Here is a 25310-nt window from a genome sequence, read left to right as displayed (position 1 = left end):
GGCCCGGGGTGCCGTGGATAATTCAAACGGCATCGTCTGAAACTGATATTGACAGTTCTGTACCACGAACCAGAGGTACCCTTGATGAGAAGGACAAAATTTGGACATGGAGGTAATCCTTGATGTCCAGGGACACCATATAGTCCCCTTTTTTCCGGTTCGCTATCACTGCTCTGAGTGACTATCTCGATTTGAACCTTTTATGTAAGTGTTCAAAACATTTTAGATTTAGACTATGTGTCACCAAGCCGTCTGGCTTCAGTACCACAATATAGTGTGGAAAAATAATACCCTTTTCCTTGTCGTAGGAGGGGTACTTTGATTATCACCTGCTGGATATACAGCTTGTGAATTGTTTCCAATGCTGCCTCCCTGTCGGAGGGAGCCGTTGGTAAAGCAGACTTCAGGAACCTGCGAGGAGAAGATGTCTCGACTCTCCAATCTTTACCCCTGGGATAATACTCGTACGATCTAGGGGTCAACTTGCGAGTGATCCCACTGCGCCCTGAGACTCTTGAGACTACCCCCCCACCTTGAGTCCGCTTGCACGGCCCCAGCGTCATGCTGAGGACTTGGCAGACGCGGTGGAGGGCTTCTTTTCCTGGGAAAGGGCTGCCTGCTGCAGTCTACTTCCCTTACCTCTATGTCTGGGCAGATATGACTGGCCTTTTGCCTGCATGCCCTCATGGGAAAGGAAAGATTGAGGCTGAAAAGACGGTGTCTTTTTTAGCTGAGATGTAACTTGGGGTAAAAAAGGTTGGATTTCCCAGCTGTTGCTGTGGTCCCCAGGTCCGATGGACCGACCCCCAAATAACTCCTTCCCTTTATACAGCAATACTTCCATCTGCCGTATGGGATCTGTATCACCTGACCACTGTCGTGTCCCTGACATCTTCTGGGAGATATGGACAACGCACTTATCTTGATGCCAGAGAGCAAATATCCCTCTGTGCATCTCACATACATATATATAGAATGCATCCTATTAAATGCTCTACATGAATAAAATATTTTCAGTCAGGGAATCCGACCAAGCCAACCCAGCACTGCATCTCCAGGCTGATGGCGATCGCTGGTCGCAGTATAACCACCGTATGTGTGTATATACTTTTTAGGATATTTTTCCAGCTTCCTATCAGCTGGCTCCTTGAGGGCGGCCGTATCTGGAGACGGTAACGCCACTTGATAAGCGTGTGAGCGCCTTATCACCCTAAGGGGTGTTTCCCAACGTACCCTAATTTCTGGCGGGAAAGGGTATAACGCCAATATTTGCTATCGGGGTAACCCTACGCATCATCACACACTTCATTTTATTTTATCTGATTCAGGAAAAACTACAGGTAGTTTTTTCACTCCCACATAATACCCTTTCTTGTGGTACTTGTAGTATCAGAAACACGTAACACCTCCTTCATTGCCCTTAACGTGTGGCCCTAATGAGAAATACGTTTGTTTATTCACCGTCGACACTGTATTCAGTGTCCGTGTCTGTGTCTGTGTCGACCGACTGAGGTAAATGGGCGTTTTTAAAACCCCTGACGGTGTTTCTGAGACGCCTGGACCGGTCCTAATAGATTGTCGGCCGTCTCATGTCGTCAACCGACCTTGCAGCGTGTTGACATTCTCACGTAATTCTCTAAATAAGCCATCCATTCCGGTGTCGACTCCCTAGAGAGTGACATCACCATTACAGGCAATTTCTCCGCCTCCTCACCAACATCGTCCTCATACATGTCGACACACACGTACCGACACACAGCACACACACCGGGAATGCTCTGACAGAGGACAGGACCCACTAGCCCTTTGGGGAGACAGAGGGAGAGTCTGCCAGCACACACCAAAAACGCTATAATTATATAGGGACAACCTTATATAAGTGTTTCTCCCTTATAGCATCTTTTATATATATATACAATATCGCCAAAATCAGTGCCCCCCCTCTCTGTTTTAACCCTGTTTCTGTAGTGCAGTGCAGGGGAGAGCCTGGGAGCCTTCTCTCCAGCTTTTCTGTGAGAGAAAATGGCGCTGTGTGCTGAGGAGATAGGCCCCGCCCCTTTTTCGGCGGGCTCGTCTCCCGCTATTTTTGAAGTTAGGCAGGGGTTAAATATCTCCATATAGCCTCTGTGGGCTATATGTGAGGTATTTTTTGCCTCTAATAAGGTTTTTATTTGCCTCTCAGAGCGCCCCCCCCAGCGCTCTGCACCCTCAGTGACTGTTGTGTGAAGTGTGCTGAGAGGAAAATGGCGCACAGCTGCAGTGCTGTGCGCTACCTTTAGAAGACTGCAGGAGTCTTCAGCCGCCGATTCTGGACCTCTTCTGTCTTCAGCATCTGCAAGGGGGCCGCGGCTCCGGTGACCATCCAGGCTGTACCTGTGATCGTCCCTCTGGAGCTTGATGTCCAGTAGCCAAGAAGCCAATCCATCCTGCACGCAGGTGAGTTGACTCCTTCTCCCCTCAGTCCCTCGCTGCAGTGATCCTGTTGCCAGCAGGAATCACTGTAACATAAAAAACCTAGCTAAACTTTCTCTAAGCAGCTCTTTAGGAGAGCCACCTAGATTGCACCCTTCTCGGCCGGGCACAAAAATCTAACTGGAGTCTGGAGGAGGGTCATAGGGGGAGGAGCCAGTGCACACCACCTGATCTGGTAAAAGCTTTACTTTTTTGTGCCCTGTCTCCTGCGGAGCCGCTATTCCCCATGGTCCTTTCAGGAACCCCAGCATCCACTTAGGACGATAGAGAATATATATATATATATATATATATATATATATATATACATATATATATATATATACACATTATATATATATATATATATATATATATTACACACATACATATATACATACATACACTATTTTTTTTTGCTTTTTTTTCGTTCTCAAATCTTTCCAGTAGTATGTGGAGTCCAATGAACATGTGAAAAAATAAAATCAAAACAAGGTCTGGTATTTTCAAAACAAAATGTCTTCTTCAAACTATACTTCCCCAGTATGGAGGTGTGTATGAGAAGTCAGCAGTGTACCCCAACTCTCACAAGAAGTATATTTACCATTTATATAAAGGTATCTTTTAGAACTTCATAAATCCCATATAGCAGTCACCAAAAATTCAATTAGATGCGTACCCCACTCACTTATAATGAGGAGGTATGTAAACACATAACTATCTTTTATCTGTACATTGTTCCACAGTAAATAAGTGAAAATAGAGTCAATCCTATCTGGGTTTCTTTTTTCCACTGTTACACTCAATCTTTTTCAAATAATCCAAAATTGTCAAAAATCGTGGAGTAGAATATGTGCCCGTTCAAAAAGTGTTTAATTACAAAAACCCCATAATTGGGGTGGAGTAACATCCAAAACAAACCAGGATAAAAATAGCTTAAAAAACAGGAAACAAACCAAGGCACAGACAAAAAGATTTGTTATGCAAGGAGGAATCCGGATCTCCAAACAAAAATTCAAGCTATTACCTTGGGTTCCTGATGTAAAAACGATGTAGTGTCAGTGTCCAATTCTGTCAACGCGTTTCGGCTCTAAGCAGGAGCCTTTGTCAAGACATAAGGACACTGAAAACCATTGCTATTTAAATGAAAGATAGCCAATGGGAAATTACAGGAAGTGACAGATGATAAATTTGCATAAACTGATAACACATTTACAATAAGATAGGCCTACCAAAATCTTTAGCCTAAAAAAAAATTGAAAAAGGGATAATGTCTGAAAAGGAGCTCCATCCTTAGATGGTCCTGTGGAGAACGTCCAACATGATACTTACACCATATTTCATGTTTGATACTGACCAACTGACAAATGTATTTATATAATATGTAACCAATTTTATCTTTGTCGTTTATCCCTTTTGTGTGGTTTCAATTGCTATGAATTAACATATATAAATGTAAAACAGATTTTAATATCGCTTCCATCCTATGGAACGCAAGCGTCGTTTTAGTGACACGTTTTGCACCATTTCTGGGGATTAGAGGTAACAGCATATCATATGTGGCGCTCCTGCTTAGAGCCGAAACACGTTGACAGAACTGGACACTGACAGTACATCGTTTTTAAATCAGGAACCCAAGGTAATAGCTTGAATTCGGGGATCCGGATTCCTCCTTACAGTGAGTGTGGTACGCTTATTTACTGTGGAACAATGTACAGATAAAAGATACAGTTACGCGTTTACATACCTCCTCATAAGTGAGTGGGGCACGCATCTAAATGAATTTTTGGTGACTGCTATATGGGATTTAAGAAGTTATAAAAGATACCTTTATATAAATGGTCAATATACTTCTTGTGCGAGTTGGGGTACGCTGCTGACTTCTCATACACAACTCCATACTGGGGAACAGTATAGTTTGAAGAGATTTTGTTTTGACAATACTAGACATTGTTTTGATTTGTTTTTTTCACATGTACATTGGGCTCAACGACATACCACTGGAAAGATTTTTTGAGAACGAAAAAGAAAAGACCGAAAGGACATACGAGGAATGTATATTTTACTCATTTTATTTTAGCGCTTATACAAGTACCTTTCCATAATCTCTATATCTATATCTATATATATATATACATACACACACACATCTACATCTATATCTATCTATCTATATCTATATCTACACACACCCCAAAGACTTGTCACCTCCGGATGGAGGCCCCACTCTCCTGGATGGAGATCATGTCTGCTGAGGAAGTCTGCTTCCCAGTTGTCTACTCCCAGAATGAAGATTGCCTACAGCGCCAACACGTGTTTTTCTGCACAGAGGATGATTCTTTTTACCTCCGCTCTTCATTCCGCCCTGTCCAGTTTATGTAAGCCACTGTCGTTACATTGTCCGACTGCACTTGAATTGCCCGATTTCTCAGAAGATGGGCCGCTTGGAGAAGCCCGTTGTAGACTGCTCTTAATTCCAGAATGTTTATCGGCAGGCCGGCTTCCAGACTCGACCACCTTCCTTGGAAGGTTTCCCCTTGAGTGACTGCACCGCAGCCCCGGAAACTTGCATCCGTGGTTAGAAAGATCCAGTCCTGAATCCCAAACCTGCGGCCCTCCAGAAGGTGAGGTAATTGCAGCCACCAGAGGAGCGAGAACCTGGCCTTTGGCAACAGACGAATTCTCTGGTGCATGTGCAGATAAAATCACGACCATTTGTCCAGGAGATCCAGCTGGAAGGGCAGAGCATGAAATCTCCCGTACTGCAGAGCCTCGTAAGAGGCCATCATCTTTCCCTGAAGGCGAATGCACTGATGAACTGACACCCAGGCTGGCTTCAGGACATCCTGGACCATTGCTTGTATCACCAACGCCTTTTCCTCTGGAAGAAACACCCTCTGCACTTCTGTGTCGAGGATCATTCCCAGAAATGACAACCTCCTGGTTGGTTCCTATTGTGATTTTGGAAGATTCAGGATCCAACCGTGTTCCTTGAGAAGTTGGGTTGTGAGAGCTATACACTAACAGCTTCTCCTTGGACGATGCCTTTATCAGCAGATCGTCCAGATATGGTATTATGTTCACCTCCTGTCTGCGGAGGAGAACCATAATTTACGCCATCACCTTGGTGAATACCCTTGGTGCTCTGGAGCGGCCGAATGGCAGGGCTGGAATTGAAAATGATAGTCCAACAGTGCGACATGGAGATAAACTTGATGTGGCTGCCAAATCGGAATGTGGAGGTACGCATCCTTGATATCCAGGGATACCAGAAATTCCCCCTCTTACAGACCCGATATCACTGCCCTTAGAGACTCCATTTTGAACTTGAACTCCCTCAGAAAGGGGTTTCGAGAATTTAAGTTCAGAATGGGCCTGACCGAACCATCCGGTTTCAGTACCACGAAAAGGGTCAAATAGTAACCTTTGTTTTGCATCTGGGAAGGAACTGTAGGGTAGCCCTGTCTGCCGGCAAAGCTGGCAAGCCTGATTTGAAGAACCGGTGAGGAGGGAGACCCTGAAACTCCAGTCGGTACCCCTGGGACACAATATCTTGTACCCAGGGATCCAGGCCAGACGACACCCAGACGGTACTGAAATGTTTGAGTTTCGCCCCCACCTCGGGGCCGCACAGTCCACTGTCATGCTGAGGACTTAGGCATACCTGAAGCAGGCTTCTGGTCCTGGTAACCCGCAGCAGGTTTCTTGGATTTTGGTCGACCTCCTCTAAAGAAGCTGTTGGACGGTTTGGCCTTCTTGTTTTAGTAACCCGAAAGGAAAGAAAACTTTCTTCGTAGCAGGTGCAGCTGAGGGGAGAAAAGGTGACTTACCCGCTGTAGCTGTGGAGATACACGCATCCAACGCTTCCCCAAAGAGAGCCTGACCCTGTGTATGGTAGGGTCACCACACCTATCCTGGATTCCACGTCGGCAGACCACTGGCACAGCAACAGTACTCGACGAGCTGAAACAGACATGGAAGATATTCCTGCCAGCGCTGACTGTGCACCTTAATAGGTTACAGAGTCTTTAAACAGCCCCCCACCCCCCTTCTACAACCCCCTGGTACTGTAAGATAGCTGGAGTTGCTGTGGAGGGACAGCTCTTCACTGACAGCATTTCTGCAGGCAAGAAAATGGCGCTGAACACTGCTGGGTCCGCTCGAAGAAGCTCCGCCCCCTTAATGGCGCTGTCTTCCCTCTCTTCATAGGATTATACTGGCCTGAGGAATTGTGCTGGCAACGATCCCGGGACCCTGACAGGCTTGAGAGGTCAGTGTAGGGTGTAGGCGCTGGCTCAGGGCGCACCTCACTATGTACAGCTGAGCCCTGGAGCGCAGTTAGTACTGCGCTCCATACCCTGTTGCCGCCATCTAAACACTGGCTCCCCACTTGCAAGGGGGGCCGGTAACTAACTCGTCACTGATCTGGCTCCGCAAGGGGGTGGCAGCATGCTGCCAGGGTGAGCGATCCCCTGTGGCGGGGAACGTTCTATCCCCTCAGGAGCTCAGTGTCCCGTCAGCAGAGAAAGTGGCTCAGACCCTGCAGGGCGGACACTACTCCCCCCGCCCCCCCCCCTTCCTTCCTTTAGTCCCACGAAGCAGGGAGGCTGTTGCCAGCAGCCTCCCTGTAAAATAATAAACTCTAAAATAAACTTTACTAAAGAAGCTCTGTAGAGCTCCCCTAGCTGTGACCAGCTCCTCCGGGCACATTTTCTAGACAGAGTCTGGTAGGAGGGGCAAAGAGGGAGGAGTCAGCCCACACTCTCAAACTCTTAAAGTGCCAATGGCTCCTAGTGGACCAGTCTATACCCCATGGTACTAATGTGGACCCCAGCATCCTCTAGGACGTAAGAGAAAACTGAAAAGTACCATTTTGTGACAATTTGCCTCTTTGCTTTTACATCTGAAGACCAATTCACATACTGGCAAAAAACAAAGTTGCAACCAGACCATATTAATTCAAAGCTTTACCTACCCATCTAAGATGCAATACTGGCTTATACAACTTGCCATCTTAGTGGTCAGGTGATCTTTCATGTAACAATTACGGCAGCAGGAATACACACCAAGGTTTACCTGATCGACTGCTTTCTTGACATTATCCATGGTATTGGCTGTTACCAGGGCATGGAGTGGCTCGTCCTCCCCTGGTAGCATCTGCCCATCCTTGCGTCCCACTTTACCTTCCTTCACTGAACCTTTACCCCGGATCATTATCTTAGCATTACACTCCTTCTCAATGTTTTTCAGCGTATTGCCCCTTAAAAGAAAAAAGGCATTCCATGAGGAAATATTACATAACAAGCAGGCATTGTATCTATTGAGTGCGTTTCATACCTGGGCCCAATAAGCAGACCCACAAAGTTAATTTCTGGATATTCATCCTGAGGGATCATGACCTTGTCACTGACACGTGTAGCAGGAGGTCTGAAATACAAGGCAGTGTGTGAGTAGTGTATAGTATATACAGACTTCAAGGAAATGGAGCATTACAGACATACAAGGCCAAACGTAATAATCTTACGTTTGGGCCCACAGTTGGGATACAAATAAGGTTACATATCAATGGGACACCTTACTATACATCACAACTAAACCAACACGACTTGACTCACTTGTAGTCTGCAGGGGGTTTGAAGTCTGGGTTCAATCCCACCATTTCAGTGATTAGGTTGTGACGCTCCTCTTCCAGTTTTTTACGCGTCCTGAACTCCCGCGTATTAAGACGTTTCCCTTCACTATTATAAATGGGCTCAGGAGATGGGGATCTGTATGGAGGGAGACCACAGGGCATCAGAACAACGTAAATGCATAAAGTAACACTGAAGAGGCAGTTACCACTAAAAGGAAACTTCCCCATCTTTAAACACATCCTCATGGGTAAACAACATTTACAGTACTATACATGAATGGCATTTTCAGTGTTGTTCAACAGGTAGCTGTACATGAAAGGTTTTACTAATCCCTCTGCCCTAAATCCACTACCTAAACTCAGCACCTGCAACAATACTTTGGAAAGTGCTAGATACATGAAACTAAACATGGGACAACATACACCTTGTAATTAAGCTGCAATACCTAAATGTAAATATTATATTCTTTCCATATTAGCAAGCTATAACCATCTTCATGTATTACTTACAAAAGTCCTATATCAAGCTCTGTAAAATACTTGCAGAGATAACTTCTACTAAGTATTAGCGTAAAGTATTAGACATAAGGGGGTCAGATTCAAGTTGGAGACAAATCTTACAATTTAGAACTATAAATTTAAACGAGGGAAAAGCACCAGTAAAAATAACTAGAGCAGATTTAAGTGAAAAGCTTGTGCCATTTTACATCTTATTTACAACCTGACAGACTTCCATGTTTAGTCTAAGACCATAATATAATGGGGTATCAATTATGGCAACTCAATATTCATTCCTATTATATGTCCTCACAAATAGTGAATTAACTTTTACACTGTACTCGATAGGACGTTAACAAGTTACTGTATAAGTCGTATCAAGTCTGACTTAGAATATTTAGAGTAATGACTCCCTTCAGTAATCTCTAGTTTACCTTACACTATGTAGTAAAAAATAAAACCCTCTTAACTAGCATAATAAGAAGTTTAATTTAAAGTAAAAACAAGAAAGGGCAATAAAACTGGTAGATTTCTCTGAAATGTACAAGTTTTGTTACCATTACATAACTGAATAGATTTAACACTGTAGAGTAACTTCAAACAAATCTTAAGATTTAAGTTACTGAAAAACGTTACAGGAAGATAATCCCATGATCCTGCACTAGTCCCATGTAGCACATGTTTATACAGTGATGCACAGGGAAGAGGGTCAAAAGGCAAACTTGGGCAAAAGGAAAATCACTATCTACTAGAGAGAAAGTCAGCAGGTTAATTATATAAAATATGGTTGAATGTTCGGACGAGAATTAGAGGGCTGCTTTGAGGAAGAAAAAAAAACATTAGTTATTGATACAGTTCTGCTCACAAACCTTATTAAGTGGGGCACAATAGTTTTAAAACCTGTTTAAAAAAGGTGCAAAGGCTGTTAACCATTAAAAATGAAAAAGGGTTAACCTCTAAAACCTGCTTTCCAACAAAAGCAATTGAGAATGCAGTAGGAGCAGAGAGAATAGGGTATGGTTAAAGTTATATAAAATAATAAAGTTGAATTTGGCTAATTCACCCCATAGAGTGTGCACCTATTGACACTGCAATAGTGATGAAGTCAAAACAAAAGGCTGTTGAAGACATTTGAGAGAAACCGGATTGTTAAAAAAAAGAAAGTGGTTATTGATTAAGAAACTGAATCCATAGGTGATTGTTAAACTACTGATGACTATTACAGTTACAAAACTGATATGATCTCTTAGGAACAACCGTAACCTTCAGTTACCTCATTAACTCATGGGGCTGATGCGAATATACAATTCACTGGCATAGACTATTCGCCATTTTCTTTTTAAATGAAAATGCTAATCCTTGTAAAGCATACTTTACCTTAAGCTATCCATCGAGACATTACCCAAGTTATTGATATGATTAACATAACATTTAACTCTGAATGTAAAACATAACCGATATTAAGCTGTATAACTAACTGCTTAAATTGCTAGTAATTCTGAGTTCAGTACTTCTGCTGTCTAGACCTGAATTGTAGTAAATGAGTCATGTGATTGCCGTCAAGCAACAGAAACAAATTTTGCTATTCCTAACTTACATTTTGCATTACTGAATAAAGTATGACTAACACTGTCCCTCAAAAAGGGTTCAAGAATAGTCTCAATGGCTTCAGCAAACACTTTGGAAGCTAGAAACATGAAAACCAGATTTGGCATTAAACTGGAAGAACCGTGAGTCATAAAGGTAAAACAAATATTGATCTCACAACGTAAGTCTACCTTGTGGCCCTGCATGTTTAATGTAATTCTTCAGTTTCCAACTTCCAAGATATAAGACTCCCATTTTCTCATAACTCCCAACTACTTGCAGGCATGAAGAGGGACACACTTGCGTCCAAAATGAGGAAGTTTGGCCTCAGGAATAGTGTCCATGAGCCATGTCTGTTTTCAGTCACTGAGGGGGCATGCCCAGTGCTCCAGGAAACACTGTGCACATGCGTACAGCATATTTACCACAAAGCAGCAAGTAACAGGGTACCCCCGCCTCCCCCAATGCTGCCAGCAGGTCGAGCAATGTGACAGCATCCCTAAAAACAGGACTGTACCACCAAAATAGAGACAGCAGGGAGGTGTGATTTTATAGCACCACCCATTCAAGTGTCTAGAGACCCTTCAAATTATTCTAGAAAGTATACTGAATACTTACTCCAAGTATGAAATATTCTCTAATGGGAGAGGACTGCAGAACCTTATTGGATGGCCTGAAATTATCCAATCTAATGGTGCCATCCAAAGGCACCTCAACAGGCTGACATCTGCAGTCCCTATAAAATCACTATCTTATCAGTAATGGGCCCTACACACTCGGCGATCGGTTGCTGAGCTGCCCGACAGTGGATACAGGCGACCCAGCGGCGGAGGAGTGAAGTTTCTTCACCCCCGCCTCCATAGCAGTGCATGCTAATACGGACGAGATTGTCAATATTGGCCTGCATGCATAAGCGACCCGGCACCAACAATGAACGAGCACGGGGCAGCGCATCATTCTTCGTTGGTGCCTACACACTGAACGATATGAACGAGTTCTCGTTCATTAATGCACGAGAACATTCATATCGTGCAGTAAAATCGGTAAGTGTGTAGGGCCTAAAAGAATGTGGGTTTCAATCAGTGAGGCAGAGCCTTTCCTATCATACTAACATCTGCGCCAGTGTTTTGACTTTATAAAGTATTTGAAAATACAAAGAAATTTGTATTATTCTAATCATTTTATAGTCAAAACTCTATAGTAAAAAGTCTATGGCAGGGGAGGCAGTGCCTACCCTGCCTACCTTATCCACACTTCTCTGACCAACTCACCAAATTTCCAGGCGTTTATACCTCTGCACCTTTGCATAATGCCCACATGAACCATTTGGCTCAATGTGTGTAAATCTGGCTTTGGTACTAGCCAGTGCCCGCTCAGCCATTTACCTCACCACTCGTCACTGGTTTCAATATCAATAAAATTAAAGGCTCAAAATAAGCAAAACTATTATCTCAAGTTAAAATTATATTTTAAAATTACCTTTTAGAATTAAATGTAAATATCAAACTATAAATTAGACTGCATCTTATCTACCAGGTCTCAAACTGGATCATTAAGTTGTGGACATACCAATAAGTTTATAGTGACTAATCCAATGCTGGTAGTATTTCAGTAAACCAAGTAAATCTTAAAATAGTCTTAAACCTATGACAAAAGGTTTATTTAACCTATATTTAAATTCATGTAAATAATTGCTATATTAGCATACTTCCTTCCGACTAATGGAATTAAAAGAATGAAAAAAGTAGCCCTGGAAGTCACTTGCGTGTACATTCTTGTTAGCTTGGATACTGCAATATCCACAATATTGATAACGGATGTAACAAAAGCCAAGCTAAAAATAAGAATTTACTTACCGATAATTCTATTTCTCATAGTCCGTAGTGGATGCTGGGGACTCCGAAAGGACCATGGGGAATAGCGGCTCCGCAGGAGACTGGGCACAAAAGTAAAAAGCTTTAGGACTACCTGGTGTGCACTGGCTCCTCCCCCCATGACCCTCCTCCAAGCCTCAGTTAAGATACTGTGCCCGGACGAGCGTACACAATAAGGAAGGATCTTGAATCCCGGGTAAGACTCACACCGTACAACTTGTGATCTGAACCCAGTTAACAGTATGATAACAGAAGGAGCCTATGAAAAGATGGCTCACAACAACAAAAACCCGATTTTTGTAACAATAACTATGTACAAGTAATGCAGACAATCCGCACTTGGGATGGGCGCCCAGCATCCACTACGGACTATGAGAAATAGAATTATCGGTAAGTAAATTCTTATTTTCTCTAACGTCCTAGTGGATGCTGGGGACTCCCAAAGGACCATGGGGATTATACCAAAGCTCCCAAATGGGCGGGAGAGTGCGGATGACTCTGCAGCACCGAATGAGAGAACTCCAGGTCCTCCTCAGCCAGGGTATCAAATTTGTAGAATTTAGCAAACGTGTTTGCCCCTGACCAAGTAGCTGCTCGGCAAAGTTGTAAAGCCGAGACCCCTCGGGCAGCCGCCCAAGATGAGCCCACTTTCCGTGTGGAATGGGCTTTTACAGATTTTGGCTGTGGCAGGCCTGCCACAGAATGTGCAAGCTGAATTGTACTACAAATCCAACGAGCAATCGTCTGCTTAGAAGCAGGAGCACCCAGCTTGTTGGGTGCATACAGGATAAACAGCGAGTCAGATTTTCTGACTCCAACCGTCCTGGAAACATATTTTCAGGGCCCTGACTACGTCCAGCAACTTGGAATCCTCCAAGTCCCTAGTAGCCGCAGGCACCACAATAGGTTGGTTTAAGTGAAATGCTGAAACCACCTTAGGGAGAAATTGAGGACGAGTCCTCAATTCTGCCCTGTCCGCATGAAAAATTAGGTACAGGCTTTTATAGGATAAAGCCGCCAATTCTGATACACGCCTGGCTGAAGCCAGGGCTAACAGCATCACCACTTTCCATGTGAGATATTTCAAGTCCACAGTGGTGAGTGGTTCAAACCAATGTGATTTTAGGAATCCCAAAACTACATTGAGATCCCAAGGTGCACCGGGAGGCACAAAAGGAGGCTGTATATGCAGTACTCCCTTGACAAACGTCTGAACTTCAGGAACAGAAGCTAGTTCTTTTTGGAAGAATATCGACAGGGCCGAAATTTGAACCTTAATGGACCCTAATTTGAGGCCCATAGACAGTCCTGTTTGCAGGAAATGCAGGAATCGACCCAGTTGAAATTCCTCTGTAGGGGCCTTCCTGGCCTCGCACCACGCAACATATTTACGCCAAATACGGTGATAATGTTGTACGGTTACATCCTTCCTGGCTTTGATCAGGGTAGGGATGACTTCATCCGGAATGCCTTTTTCCTTCAGGATCCGGCGTTCAACCGCCATGCCGTCAAACGCAGCCGCGGTAAGTCTTGGAACAGACAGGGTCCCTGCTGGAGCAGGTTCTGTCTTAGAGGTAGAGGCCACGGCTCTTCCGTGAGCATCTCTTGAATTTCCGGGTACCAAGTCCTTCTTGGCCAATCCGGAGCCACGAGTATAGTCTTTACTCCTCTCCTTCTTATGATTCTCAGTACTTTTGGTATGAGAGGAAGAGGAGGGAACACACACACTGAGCGGTACACCCACGGTGTTACCAGAGCGTCCACAGCTATTGCCTGAGGGTCCCTTGACCTGGAGCAATATCTGTCCAGTTTTTTGTTGAGGCGAGACGCCATCATGTCCACCTTTGGTTTTTCCCAACGGTTTACAATCATGTGGAAGACTTCTGGGTGAAGTCCCCACTCCCCCGGGTGGAGATCGTGTCTGCTGAGGAAGTCTGCTTCCCAGTTGTCCACTCCCGGAATGAACACTGCTGACAGTGCTATCACATGATTCTCCGCCCAGCGAAGAATCCTTGCCACTTCCGTCATTGCCCTCCTGCTTCTTGTGCCGCCCTGTCTGTTTACGTGGGCGACTGCCGTGATGTTGTCCGACTGGATCAAAACTGGCTGACCCTGAAGCAGAGGCCTTGCCTGACTTAGGGCATTGTAAATGGCCCTTAGTTCCAGGATATTTATGTGAAGTGACGTTTCCATGCTTGACCACAAGCCCTGGAAATTTTTTCCCTGTGTGACTGCTCCCCAGCCTCTCAGGCTGGCATCCGTGGTCACAAGGACCCAATCCTGAATGACGAATCTGCGGCCCTCTAGGAGATGAGCACTCTGTAACCACCACAGGAGAGACACCCTTGTCCTTGGAGACAGGGTTATCCGCTGATGCATTTGAAGATGCGATCCGGACCATTTGTCCAGCAGATCCAACTGAAAAGTTCTTGCGTGGAATCTGCCGAATGGAATCGCTTCGTAAGAAGCCACCATCTTTCCCAGGACCCTTGTGCACTGATGCACTGACACCTGGCCTGGTCTTAGGAGCTTCCTGACTAGGTCGGATAACTCCCTGGCTTTCTCTTCCGGGAGAAACACCATTTTCTGTACTGTGTCCAGAATCATCCCTAGGAACAGCAGACGTGTCGTCGGAATCAGCTGGGATTTTGGAATATTTAGAATCCATCCGTGCTGTCGTAGTACTACTTGAGACAGTGCTACTCCGACCTCTAACTGTTCTCTGGACCTTGCCCTTATCAGGAGATCGTCCAAGTAAGGGATAATTAAGACGCCTTTTCTTCGAAGAAGAATCATCATTTCGGCCATTACCTTGGTAAAGACCCGAGGTGCCGTGGACAATCCAAACGGCAGCGTCTGAAACGGATAGTGACAGTTCTGTACCACAAACCTGAGGTACCCTTGGTGAGAAGGGCAAATTGGGACATGGAGGTAAGCATCCTTGATGTCCAGAGACACCATATAGTCCCCTTCTTCCAGGTTCGCTATCACTGCTCTGAGTGACTCCATCTTGAACTTGAACCTTTTTATGTAAGTGTTCAAGGCTTTCAGATTTAAAATGGGTCTCACCGAGTCGTCCGGCTTCGGTACCACAAACAGCGTGGAATAATACCCCTTTCCCTGTTGTAGGAGGGGTACCTTGATTATCACTTGCTGGGAATACAGCTTGTGAATGGCTTCCAATACCGCCTCCCTGTCGGGGGGAGACGTTGGTAAAGCAGACTTCAGGAACCGGCGAGGGGGAGCCGTCTCGAATTCCAATTTGTACCCCTGAGATACTACCAGCAGGATCCAGGGGTCCACTTGCGAGTGAGCCCACTGCGCGCTGAAAATCTTGACGGGCCCCCACCGTGCCTGAGTCCGCTTGTAAGGCCCCAGCGTCATGCTGAGGACTTAGCAGAAGCGGGGGAGGGCTTCTGTACCTGGGAAGAGGCTGTCTGCTGCAGTCTTTTTCCCCTTCCTCTGCCCCGGGGCAGATATGAGTGGCCTTTTGCCCGCTTGCCCTTATGGGGACGAAAGGACTGAGCCTGAAAAGACGGTATCTTTTTCTGCTGCGAGGTGACTTGGGGTAAAAAGGTGGATTTCCCAGCCGTTGCCACCAGGTCCGATAGACCGCCCCCAAATAACTCCTCCCCTTTATACGGCAATACCTCCATATGCCGTTTGGAATCCGCATCCCCTGACCACTGTCGCGTCCATAATCCTCTTCTGGCAGAAATGGACATCGCACTTACTCTTGATGCCAGAGTGCAAATGTCTCTCTGTGCATCTCGCATATATAGGAATGCATCCTTTAAATGCTCTATAGTCAATAATATATTGTCCCTGTCCAGGGTATCAATATTTTCAGTCAGGGAATCCGACCAAGCCACCCCAGCACTGCACATCCAGGCCGAGGCGATTGCTGGTCGCAGTATAATACCAGTATGTGTGTATATACTCTTTGGGATATTTTCCAGCTTTCTATCAGCTGGTTCCTTTAGGGCGGCCGTATCAGGAGACGGTAACGCCACTTGTTTTGATAAGCGTGTGAGCGCCTTATCCACTCTAGGGGGTGTTTCCCAACGCGCCCTAACCTCTGGCGGGAAAGGGTATAATGCCAATAATTTTTTAGAAATTAGCAATTTTTTATCGGGGGAAACCCACACTTCATCACACACCTCATTCAATTCATCTGATTCGGGGAAAACTACGGGTAGTTTTTTCACACCCCACATAATACCCTTTTTTTGTGGTACTTGTAGTATCAGAAGTATTCAAAACCTCCTTCATTGCCGTGATCATGTAACGTGTGGCCCTACTGGAAAATACGTTTGTTTCCTCACCGTCTCTGTATCGACCTGAGGTAACGGGCGCTTTATAGCCCCTGACGGTGTTTGAGACGCCTGTACAGGTATTAACTGATTTGCCGGCTGTCTCATGTCGTCAACAGTCTTTTGTAAAGTGCTGACACTATCACGTAAATCTTTCCATAAGACCATCCAGTCAGGTGTCGACTTCCTAGGGGGTGACATCACTAACACAGGCAATTGCTCCGCCTCCACACCATTTTCCTCCTCATACATGTCGACACAACGTACCGACACACAGCACACACACAGGGAATGCTCTGATAGAGGACAGGACCCCACTAGCCCTTTGGGGAGACAGAGGGAGAGTTTGCCAGCACACACCAGAGCGCTATATATATATATACAGGGATAACCTTATATAAGTGTTTTTCCCTAATATAGCTGCTGTATATATTTCTATGCCAATTTAGTGCCCCCCTCTCTGTTTTACCCTGTTTCTGTAGTGCAGGACTGCAGGGGAGAGTCAGGGAGCCTTCCTCCAACGGAGCTGTGAGGAAAAATGGCGCCAGTGTGCTGAGATAGGCTCCGCCCCCTTCTCGGCGGCCTTTCTCCCGCTTTTTTATGGAAATTTGGCAGGGGTTAAATGCATCCATATAGCCCAGGAGCTATATGTGATGTATTTTTGGCCAACAAAAGGTGTTTTATTGCGTCTCAGGGCGCCCCCCCAGCGCCCTGCACCCTCAGTGACCGGAGTGTGAAGTGTGCATGAGAGCAATGGCGCACAGCTGCGGTGCTGTGCGCTACCTTATTGAAGACAGGACGTCTTCTGCCGACGATTTTCCGGACCTCTTCAGTCTTCTGGCTCTGTAAGGGGGCCGGCGGCGCGGCTCCGGGACCCATCCATGGCTGGGCCTGTGATCGTCCCTCTGGAGCTAATGTCCAGTAGCCTAAGAAGCCCAATCCACTCTGCACGCAGGTGAGTTCGCTTCTCTCCCCTTAGTCCCTCGATGCAGTGAGCCTGTTGCCAGCAGGTCTCACTGAAAATAAAAAAACCTACTTTAAACTTTTCCACTAAGCAGCTCAGGAGAGCCCCTTAGCCTGCACCCGTCTCGTTCGGGCACAAAAATCTAACTGAGGCTTGGAGGAGGGTCATGGGGGGAGGAGCCAGTGCACACCAGGTAGTCCTAAAGCTTTTTACTTTTGTGCCCAGTCTCCTGCGGAGCCGCTATTCCCCATGGTCCTTTCGGAGTCCCCAGCATCCACTAGGACGTTAGAGAAAGTGGTAATACCGCAATGCCTGACCACAGATTTAAGTGGAAGAAAATACTTCAAAGTTTTACCAATCAGGAAAAACTGAAAATCAGTTAGTAGAAATCATCTTGCTCTCCAAACAAGTTTAGTTACTCACCCTGTGCAAGCCATCCAATTAGCCAATTAGGTCATTTAAACATGTATTTCAGCCTTCAAAATTTACTTTAAGCTATTACAAGTATTTCCACGCACAACCAGGACAGAATAGTTACAATGATAATGTGACTGAAAGATGCAGGCACTTTCCATTTCAGTTTTTTTTTAATCTTATTAAAAACTTTTACAGCAGCCTCGAGTATTTATAACGATGCACCTTCCTCTGTGAATTTAAGTAGCTATATGATGTTTTGTAGTAGTTATGGGTCCTATTTAACGTTTTCAAAATCTGGAAATGGCCGTTTCTGCATCACTGCATAAGATCTAGGTTATGAGGCATTTAACAAAATTCTAACCGGCAATAAAGCACAGCTAAATACCTACATTAAAGTCCTGAGAACAGTGGTCTTATTCAATTCATCATGATGCAAAAAGCTCAGCTAACCCTACATGCTAGTAGCCCTTTCCTACGTAAAAACCCATTGTAGAGTATAGAGCAGGGCTGGCCAAACCAGTCCTCGAGATCTACCAACAGTTCACATTTTCCAGACCACCTAGCTGGTGCACAGGTGTAGTCATTACTAATTAAGATGTGCTGCATTCATTCCTGACAATTCTAAAGATCTCCAGTAGGCCTGGAAAACATGAACTGTTGGTAGATCTCGAGGACCGGTTTGGCCAGCCCTGGTATAGAGGAACCTCCTCACATACCTCTTTTCTGTTCAGTATGTGTGCATGTAAAGAACATAGCCAGGGCAGAACCCAGAAGTGGAGTCTGTCTCAACGATCAGATGCAAAAGTAGTTCTTACTATTAACAAGGACAGCTGCTTACTTGTGCTGCTAACCTAGCATAATTAAAATATTAAGGATATCATCACATCTTATTGCTGCAAAAAAGAGGGCAAAGCATAGAAACTCCTAACATAATTTACTGTATACATGCCACCAGAAGGGCACACACCCACTAGAAGTTTTACTGAAGCTCTCTTCTAATGGCATGTAGCTAGCTATTAACTGTGCTCACTGCAAATATCTGAACATAGATCACTAGCCCAGAGGTTCTCAAACTCGGTCCTCGGGGGCACACACAGTGCATGTTTTGCAGGTAACCCAGCAGGTGCACAGGTGTATTTATTACTCACTGACACATTTTAAAAGGTCCACAGGTGGAGCTAATTATTTCACTTGCGATTCTGTGAGGAGACCTGCAAAACATGCACTGTGTGTGCCCCCGAGGACAGAGTTTGAGAACCTCTGCACTAGCCTCTATGGGAAGTGCAGGTACCAAACGCTGGAGAGAATTCAAATCTTATCGCACCCCTGATCTCCCATCTTAAGTGACAGGAGATATTCAAATGGCCCAGGTTATCGCGCTATCAGCACCCATTACACTCTGGTTTAGGTGCGCAAAGCACCTAAACCTGACTTAAGTAATGTGCGCGAGCGTGAAAAGACCCATTTGGGAGCCCAAATAGGTCTCTTTACGCATATTTCACCTCGCTACCCCCAGGGCTAGTGAGCTGAAATTAACTTGTCACACCCATCCACAGCAACTAAAATACTGGGCGCGACAGGGGGCGGAGATTTGAATATCACCCATTCAAAGACTTATGTACAAGATAGATAAAAAAATGCTTCAACAAGCAGCACTTACGGTAATTCCAACCACGACATAATCTAATTGCAACTGTGTGCAAAGTGCTCTTCCGAGAGACAGGCTAAAGCTGGGTACACACTTGTTCGAAAACATGACGATTGTACAGGAGTATCCAGCTTAAGCCAGATCACACTCAAATAGAAGCCACATTCAAATTATTAGTATACACATTCCTTTGGTCTGCACATACTAATGGTGGCAATAAACAATTAACCACGCAATCATCTCAAATGGGAAGAGGGCTAAGTGACTAAATGACCCCCGATATGTCAAACAATGTAAGGACACGATGTACAGTTCACAGCATGTAATCGGCAGGATAACTATTGGTAAAAGCTAGACATGTTTGATAGTGAAATGATCCCAACCATCTTTAACATTGAGCAATCATTCAATACAGTCATACATCAGCCAGATCTGAGCGATAATCATAGTGAATAGGTGGGCAACATGTAGGAGAAAATTTAGCGTAACGAAAAAATCTTTGGTAACGAACGGAGCCCAGGATGTCTATCCATATACACTCAGTTATGCAGTCATCCCAACTAAAAATGAGGTTGCAGCAATATATAGTTAAAAGCCTTAACTTATGTGCAATAAAAATAGCACTTTGGAGAGCAAGATAATCCCACTAAGTGAAAGAGTTTTCTACAGATACAGCCCTTCTAGATGTCATACTTCACAGAATATACACTTTATTAATAAGTCCAAGAGAAGATGAAACTGTTACTGTCAGGCGTTACAAGCGTGTGGAGGGGTTTTCCCAACCTGTCTTCTGGGTTATGGGGTATTCCCAGGTCTCCCGTGCGAAGCTTGCGTGTCAGATCCTCAATTTGTAGTTGAACTGGAAGAAAGCAGGTTAGAAAACAAAAAAAAGGAACGGGAGAAATTTGTTACATTCCCAAAAAGGAGAAATATTAAACCCATAACATTTTGATTCAATAATAGTTATCACCAGGAGAGAAGTTCATAAAAGGATGTCAATAGGTTAGGGTTATTGTTACCTGTTTCATACCTTTAATGGGACAGGGCAATGGCGAACAATATAGAATTAGGCCTAAAAAGTTAATTGGGGGTAAAATTAATAAAGTTCCACACAGAACAAAGGCTTTGTGGTAGCGCTAGAATCTACATCACTTAGCAGGGTCGGTAACCAAAATGTTTTTAACTATGTAGTGTGACATCCTGATTTCTTTTCATTAAGTTCACATTTAAGAAGGCGGTGGTAACGGAAAAAGATTTCAAAGACTTGCATAAGAGCAGGAGTGTTCTATATTTTTTTTAAAAATACAGACTACCAATTAAGTGTGCTGACCATACATGAAACTTTAGCACTACTCAGAACGCAATCCTTAGGACTCATTTAGTTTTACAACTACATTTTTGAGAAGGCATTAAAAGGATATTTACATAGGCAACGCATGTATCCAAAGCCAGACTAAATCATGTTAAGATTTGTATGGGCAATGGTATGCAAAGCAAGAAAGCCACTACCTAAAAAAATACAGTGACCTAAAACCACCATCTCTGGGCATAGCAACTGCCATTCTCATACAAATGTACAATTATATAGTTTACTTCCCAGTTCCTTCTTAAAGGTATATACAAAAGCAATTATTGCTAACCAAGACAGCTGTCAATCATTGCAAAAACTTAACATTTAAATTGAATATGTAAAGCTGAGTATTATACTACTTCATTGCATTCACAGAATTAAACATTTCCTAGAAAACATTTTGCTGCGCTGAAAAACCTTTTAGTCGGACGAGTACTTTTTTCAAATCAAAATGCTAGCACATAAAAATCTATGCTTTTAGGGATACCAGCACCAGAAAAAATTAAATATCTTGGTTTAAAAGAACAAAACAAAATCCCAGGGCCCTACTGCCTTTGAGGAAAACTGGAAGAGATGTCATGTTTTTTGCATCAGAAATAACACTGTACAGAGCAGATAGACAATGTTCTATTCATTGCTCTCACTAAGTGTTGACATTTGAAAACACGTGGACTAACTAACCCAACACGTCACACACATCTGCAGGTTTTTAAAGGGATTAATCCACTTTAGCCTTACCTACAGTTTACACACACTATAGTTCAATCATCTACAGCAGTGTTTCCCAAACCCAGTCTTCATGGAAGCCTAATGCTGGGCATACACTATTCAATTATCACCATGATTGTCGGTGGAGCACCCCGGTAACTATATGAAAATATCAACCCATCAGTCATGCTGAATCACCCACCTGTATACCCGATGCAATATGCAGTTTCAGGTCTGCTGCATTGCTGCAGCCAGCCAGCATTTCTCCTGTTTGCACATGAAAGGAATTTGTTTTGAACAGAAATCCTCTAGTCGAGCATAACCGTGCGATCAATTGAACTGCTGCAGGACATCCTTCCCAATGCTATTAACACCACACAGAACTGAATTGAGCCCCAGAGTAGTTCTGTCTTTTTAGGTGTCATAGTTGAGGAGAGGATTATAGTCCCTACTACCTTTAGTCATTTGTTGTTTTTCATCATAGTGATGTTGGCGTGCATGCCGGCCTCATTTAATGATCAGGTCCCCCCCACACCTGTTTTCAAGACTGGTGTGGTATAGGAAGTCTTTTTTTCCTAAGTCACTCAACTGGAAAGCAAGTCTGTCTCATCCTGCGCAGTTTTAAGGTACATCGGAAGGATGAGTAAGGATTGTCCTTCATAGTGGCGAAGTCATACACTTAAATCAGCAATCCAGAAAATGGGGGGGGGTAAGGAAATTGAGTATGTATTCACGTAATGCTACATCAATGATCAGAATGAGCATAAAAATAATGCACAGCGTTCACAAATAACATTGGCTTCTTAAGCCGAGTGCATTTTATGTAAAAATGCATGCAAATATTGTGAACGAAGAATGGACTAATGCAGATTCTCAAACTTAGTCCTCAAGGCACCCACATGGTCCAGGTTTTAAGGATATCCAAGGCTGAGCAGACAATTAAATCAAATTGATTAAGGTACTCATTATATCACCTGTGCCAAAGCTTGGTTATCCTTAAAACCTGGACAGTTAGGGTGCTTTGATGGCAGTCTGGTAACCTCTGGACTGATCAACTGATGTAGGAATTCCAAACCTCTTTCTAATTTACCACAACAACAAAAAAAAAAAAACAAAAAAAAGACACTGACCGATCAACAGTAAAATCTCAGGTTTATTTAAATGAAACGCCACGGAACAAATAGTAAACTGCCCTCAGAATTCACTTGATGTAAAAGCTGATCTAGATTAATACTTTCAAGATCTCCTCTCATCACTTATCACTAAGTGTGACCATATTTGCATGAATCCATATTACACTCATAATAAAGAAAAGTAAGGAACACTAAATGAGCTGTCTAGGCAAGAAACCACAACCTGGGCAATGTATTCACACACAATCATCCACTTTAGCTAATTTTGGACCATTTACCGATACAAATACCCCACAATCCTCAAATTACAGTAATATGGTTATGTTTTCTGGTGCTGGACTCCTTTAGAAAGACTAATGCGCATATCAGTACCTTACACCACAAAGCATATGCATTTGCTAATGTACAACTAATTAGACTTTGGTAATACGCAAACTTAAAGAAACAGACTGATTTGTTAACAAATACTAAATGTTTAGCCACTAAAATAAGAAGTCTGTTCCCTGAAATACATGAAAACTTGGGCTTAGAGATGGTTACATTTGTTTTGAACACATTAAATATTTACAGTACAAATTATACATATTCAAATACAACTGAAAAATGTAACCTTTTCAAGCTGAGGTGATCACTGTCAAATGTACAAGTGAAAGAGGAAAGATGGTATTACCTATATAAGCTCTTTCCTGCTCACGACTGAGCCCCGGAGGTATCACTGTTGGCATCCCAGGAATGATTGTCTTCTGGTCTGGCGTTTCGTCATTCCAGCGACTTCGCTTACGTTTCCGGGAAAAATCTGGAGACCAAAAAAAAAAATTCTCAAACTAGAAAAACCTCTACAATTTATAGCAAGTGAACGTTCATACAGATGTGAGTTGTTGGCTAAATCTACTGCTATATCAAATAGCTCTCATCTAAGGTGTGATGAGTCCTGGCCATGGGCACAGACCATACTTTCCCAGTAATACTGGGACATTCTATTGAAAAATGTATGCTCAGGTCAGATAGAGCCATGGTCTTTGCTGCATGGCATGCTGGGCTGCAACTATTCGCAGGGGCAAATAAACTGAATCAACCTGGCAGGCCATGCAGCATATCAAATATGAACATGACTACTCTGTACATGACACTGGAAAGATTTTCTGAACATAAATAAATATAATATACTGGTAGATTAATTGCCTCCCAACAAAATAAATCCTAGCGTGAATATGTGGTAGGGAATATAGATTGTAAGCTCCACTGGGGTAGGGACTGATGTGAATGGCCAAATATACTCTGTAAAGCGCTGCGATATACGTGTGCGTTATATAAGTAACTGGTAATAAATAAATAGAACAGAGGTTAATGGGGTATAACCTTTGTAACTGCATTTTAGAGTCATAGGCATGAATATGAATGTAAAATTCACAGCTGTAATTTTCGCCTATTCAACTAGAAATCTGCATTAGGGTAACTTGGTTATCCGTGAAATTTACAGCGGCTTTAATTCAAGACCAGAGTACAATAAAATGCATACTAAAAAATGTGCAAAGACCAAACCCATTTGAATTTTGACTTACATTTTAGTACCTGTCTGAGTGCTGTCTGCAATACATTACTACATGTTGAATAATGTTACAAAATGTTAAACACATAGGGGGAGATTAAAATGTTTGAAAAGTCAGTTGGGAGTCTGTTTTTTCCTATCTAATAGACAGGAGAAAGAAAAGAAAAAAAGATACCCAACCAACTTTTCAAACATTTGAATCTCCCCCTATGTATGTATAGACAAGCTTTTGCATGATCTTTCTTCCATTTCCTGGCCACACACATGTATAATAATTGTCTCAATCTTAATATACATATACCACGGAATTATTTCACGTATGAATTCAAGGACATGTTTAGAAAGATGGGGTAAAGCAAAGCAGCTGGTATGTCAGCATCTTGGCTGCCCAGTCTTAAATACACAACAAACAAAAAAAGAATACAAAAAAAACCTCATGTGAGCAGTATATGCTGATGAGTGGTTAGACTGCACTCTGATGGGAAATGTCTGCAGACTCAATACTGACACCCCCTTAGTTTTTTACTAAAACAGGCAATGGAAGGCTTCGAGTTAAAATCCAAGCCATAGTGAGTTTGAATAGTAAACAGATGAGATACATTGCAGCAATTACATCCCTTGGGTCATTGATGCTACTTCGTTACAATATGCAAACCCTATAATGTACATTACTGTCTCCGGGCTACACCTACACGTAACATACATCACAACCGCCATGCCGAAAGACGTTACGGCAATGAGACGTTGCCCGCACAGTAGGCCCATGCCTTACCCATCACGTGTCCGGGATCCAGCTCGACGGTTTCCCCCCGCCTCACCGCACGATGATGACTGAGCTTAATGCGTTGACTTTAATCTTTTATAAACTCTGTTGCCCCGCCCACCGAAAAGACACAGCGGCGCCGATTGGTTCGGAATAGGATTCATTCATTGGGCAAAATGACCGCCCCTGTCTGCAAAAACAGAGCTAGAAGCCAGGAAGAAGCACTTGCTGATTTGATAAGAAAAATGCTTGTCAAGTCCGGGTCACACCCCCTAGTTACGATTCTCTTGAATACGTGTTAAGAGACGGTGAAAAACCTGTTGCCATGAGTGACATGATTGAGGCGGGGATAGATGCCACCTTCCCATGATTCCTGGTCCAGTCTCAATTGGGGGAACAGTTACGTGACGCGGCTTCGACTG

At 43.7% G+C, this 25310-nt stretch overlaps 1 protein-coding gene across 3 annotated transcripts in view; it reads right to left on the bottom strand.

Annotated features, from left to right (window-relative positions):
- Positions 1 to 25004, bottom strand: part of SF1 (splicing factor 1) — a 58038-nt gene extending 33034 nt beyond the window's left edge. Inside the window, exons 1-6 of one of the 3 annotated variants that reach the window (XM_063945205.1) lie at positions 24898 to 25004; positions 23247 to 23372; positions 20168 to 20243; positions 8067 to 8219; positions 7789 to 7878; positions 7528 to 7711 (exon numbers count right to left, since the gene is read on the bottom strand). In XM_063945205.1, coding sequence (XP_063801275.1) covers positions 7528 to 7711; positions 7789 to 7878; positions 8067 to 8219; positions 20168 to 20243; positions 23247 to 23372; positions 24898 to 24901 — 633 coding nt within the window. In that variant the 5' untranslated portion in view covers positions 24902 to 25004. Of the gene's footprint in view, positions 1 to 7527; positions 7712 to 7788; positions 7879 to 8066; positions 8220 to 20167; positions 20244 to 23246; positions 23373 to 24828 lie in introns of those variants that run through there. The other 2 variants (XM_063945206.1, XM_063945207.1) reach the window with 2 other exon arrangements.
- Between the last annotated feature and the right edge of the window lie 306 nt (positions 25005 to 25310).

This window comes from Pseudophryne corroboree, chromosome 11 (genome assembly GCF_028390025.1).
Source record: "Pseudophryne corroboree isolate aPseCor3 chromosome 11, aPseCor3.hap2, whole genome shotgun sequence".
Taxonomy (NCBI): domain Eukaryota; kingdom Metazoa; phylum Chordata; class Amphibia; order Anura; family Myobatrachidae; genus Pseudophryne; species Pseudophryne corroboree.
This window is presented reverse-complemented; position numbering and strand designations above follow the sequence as displayed.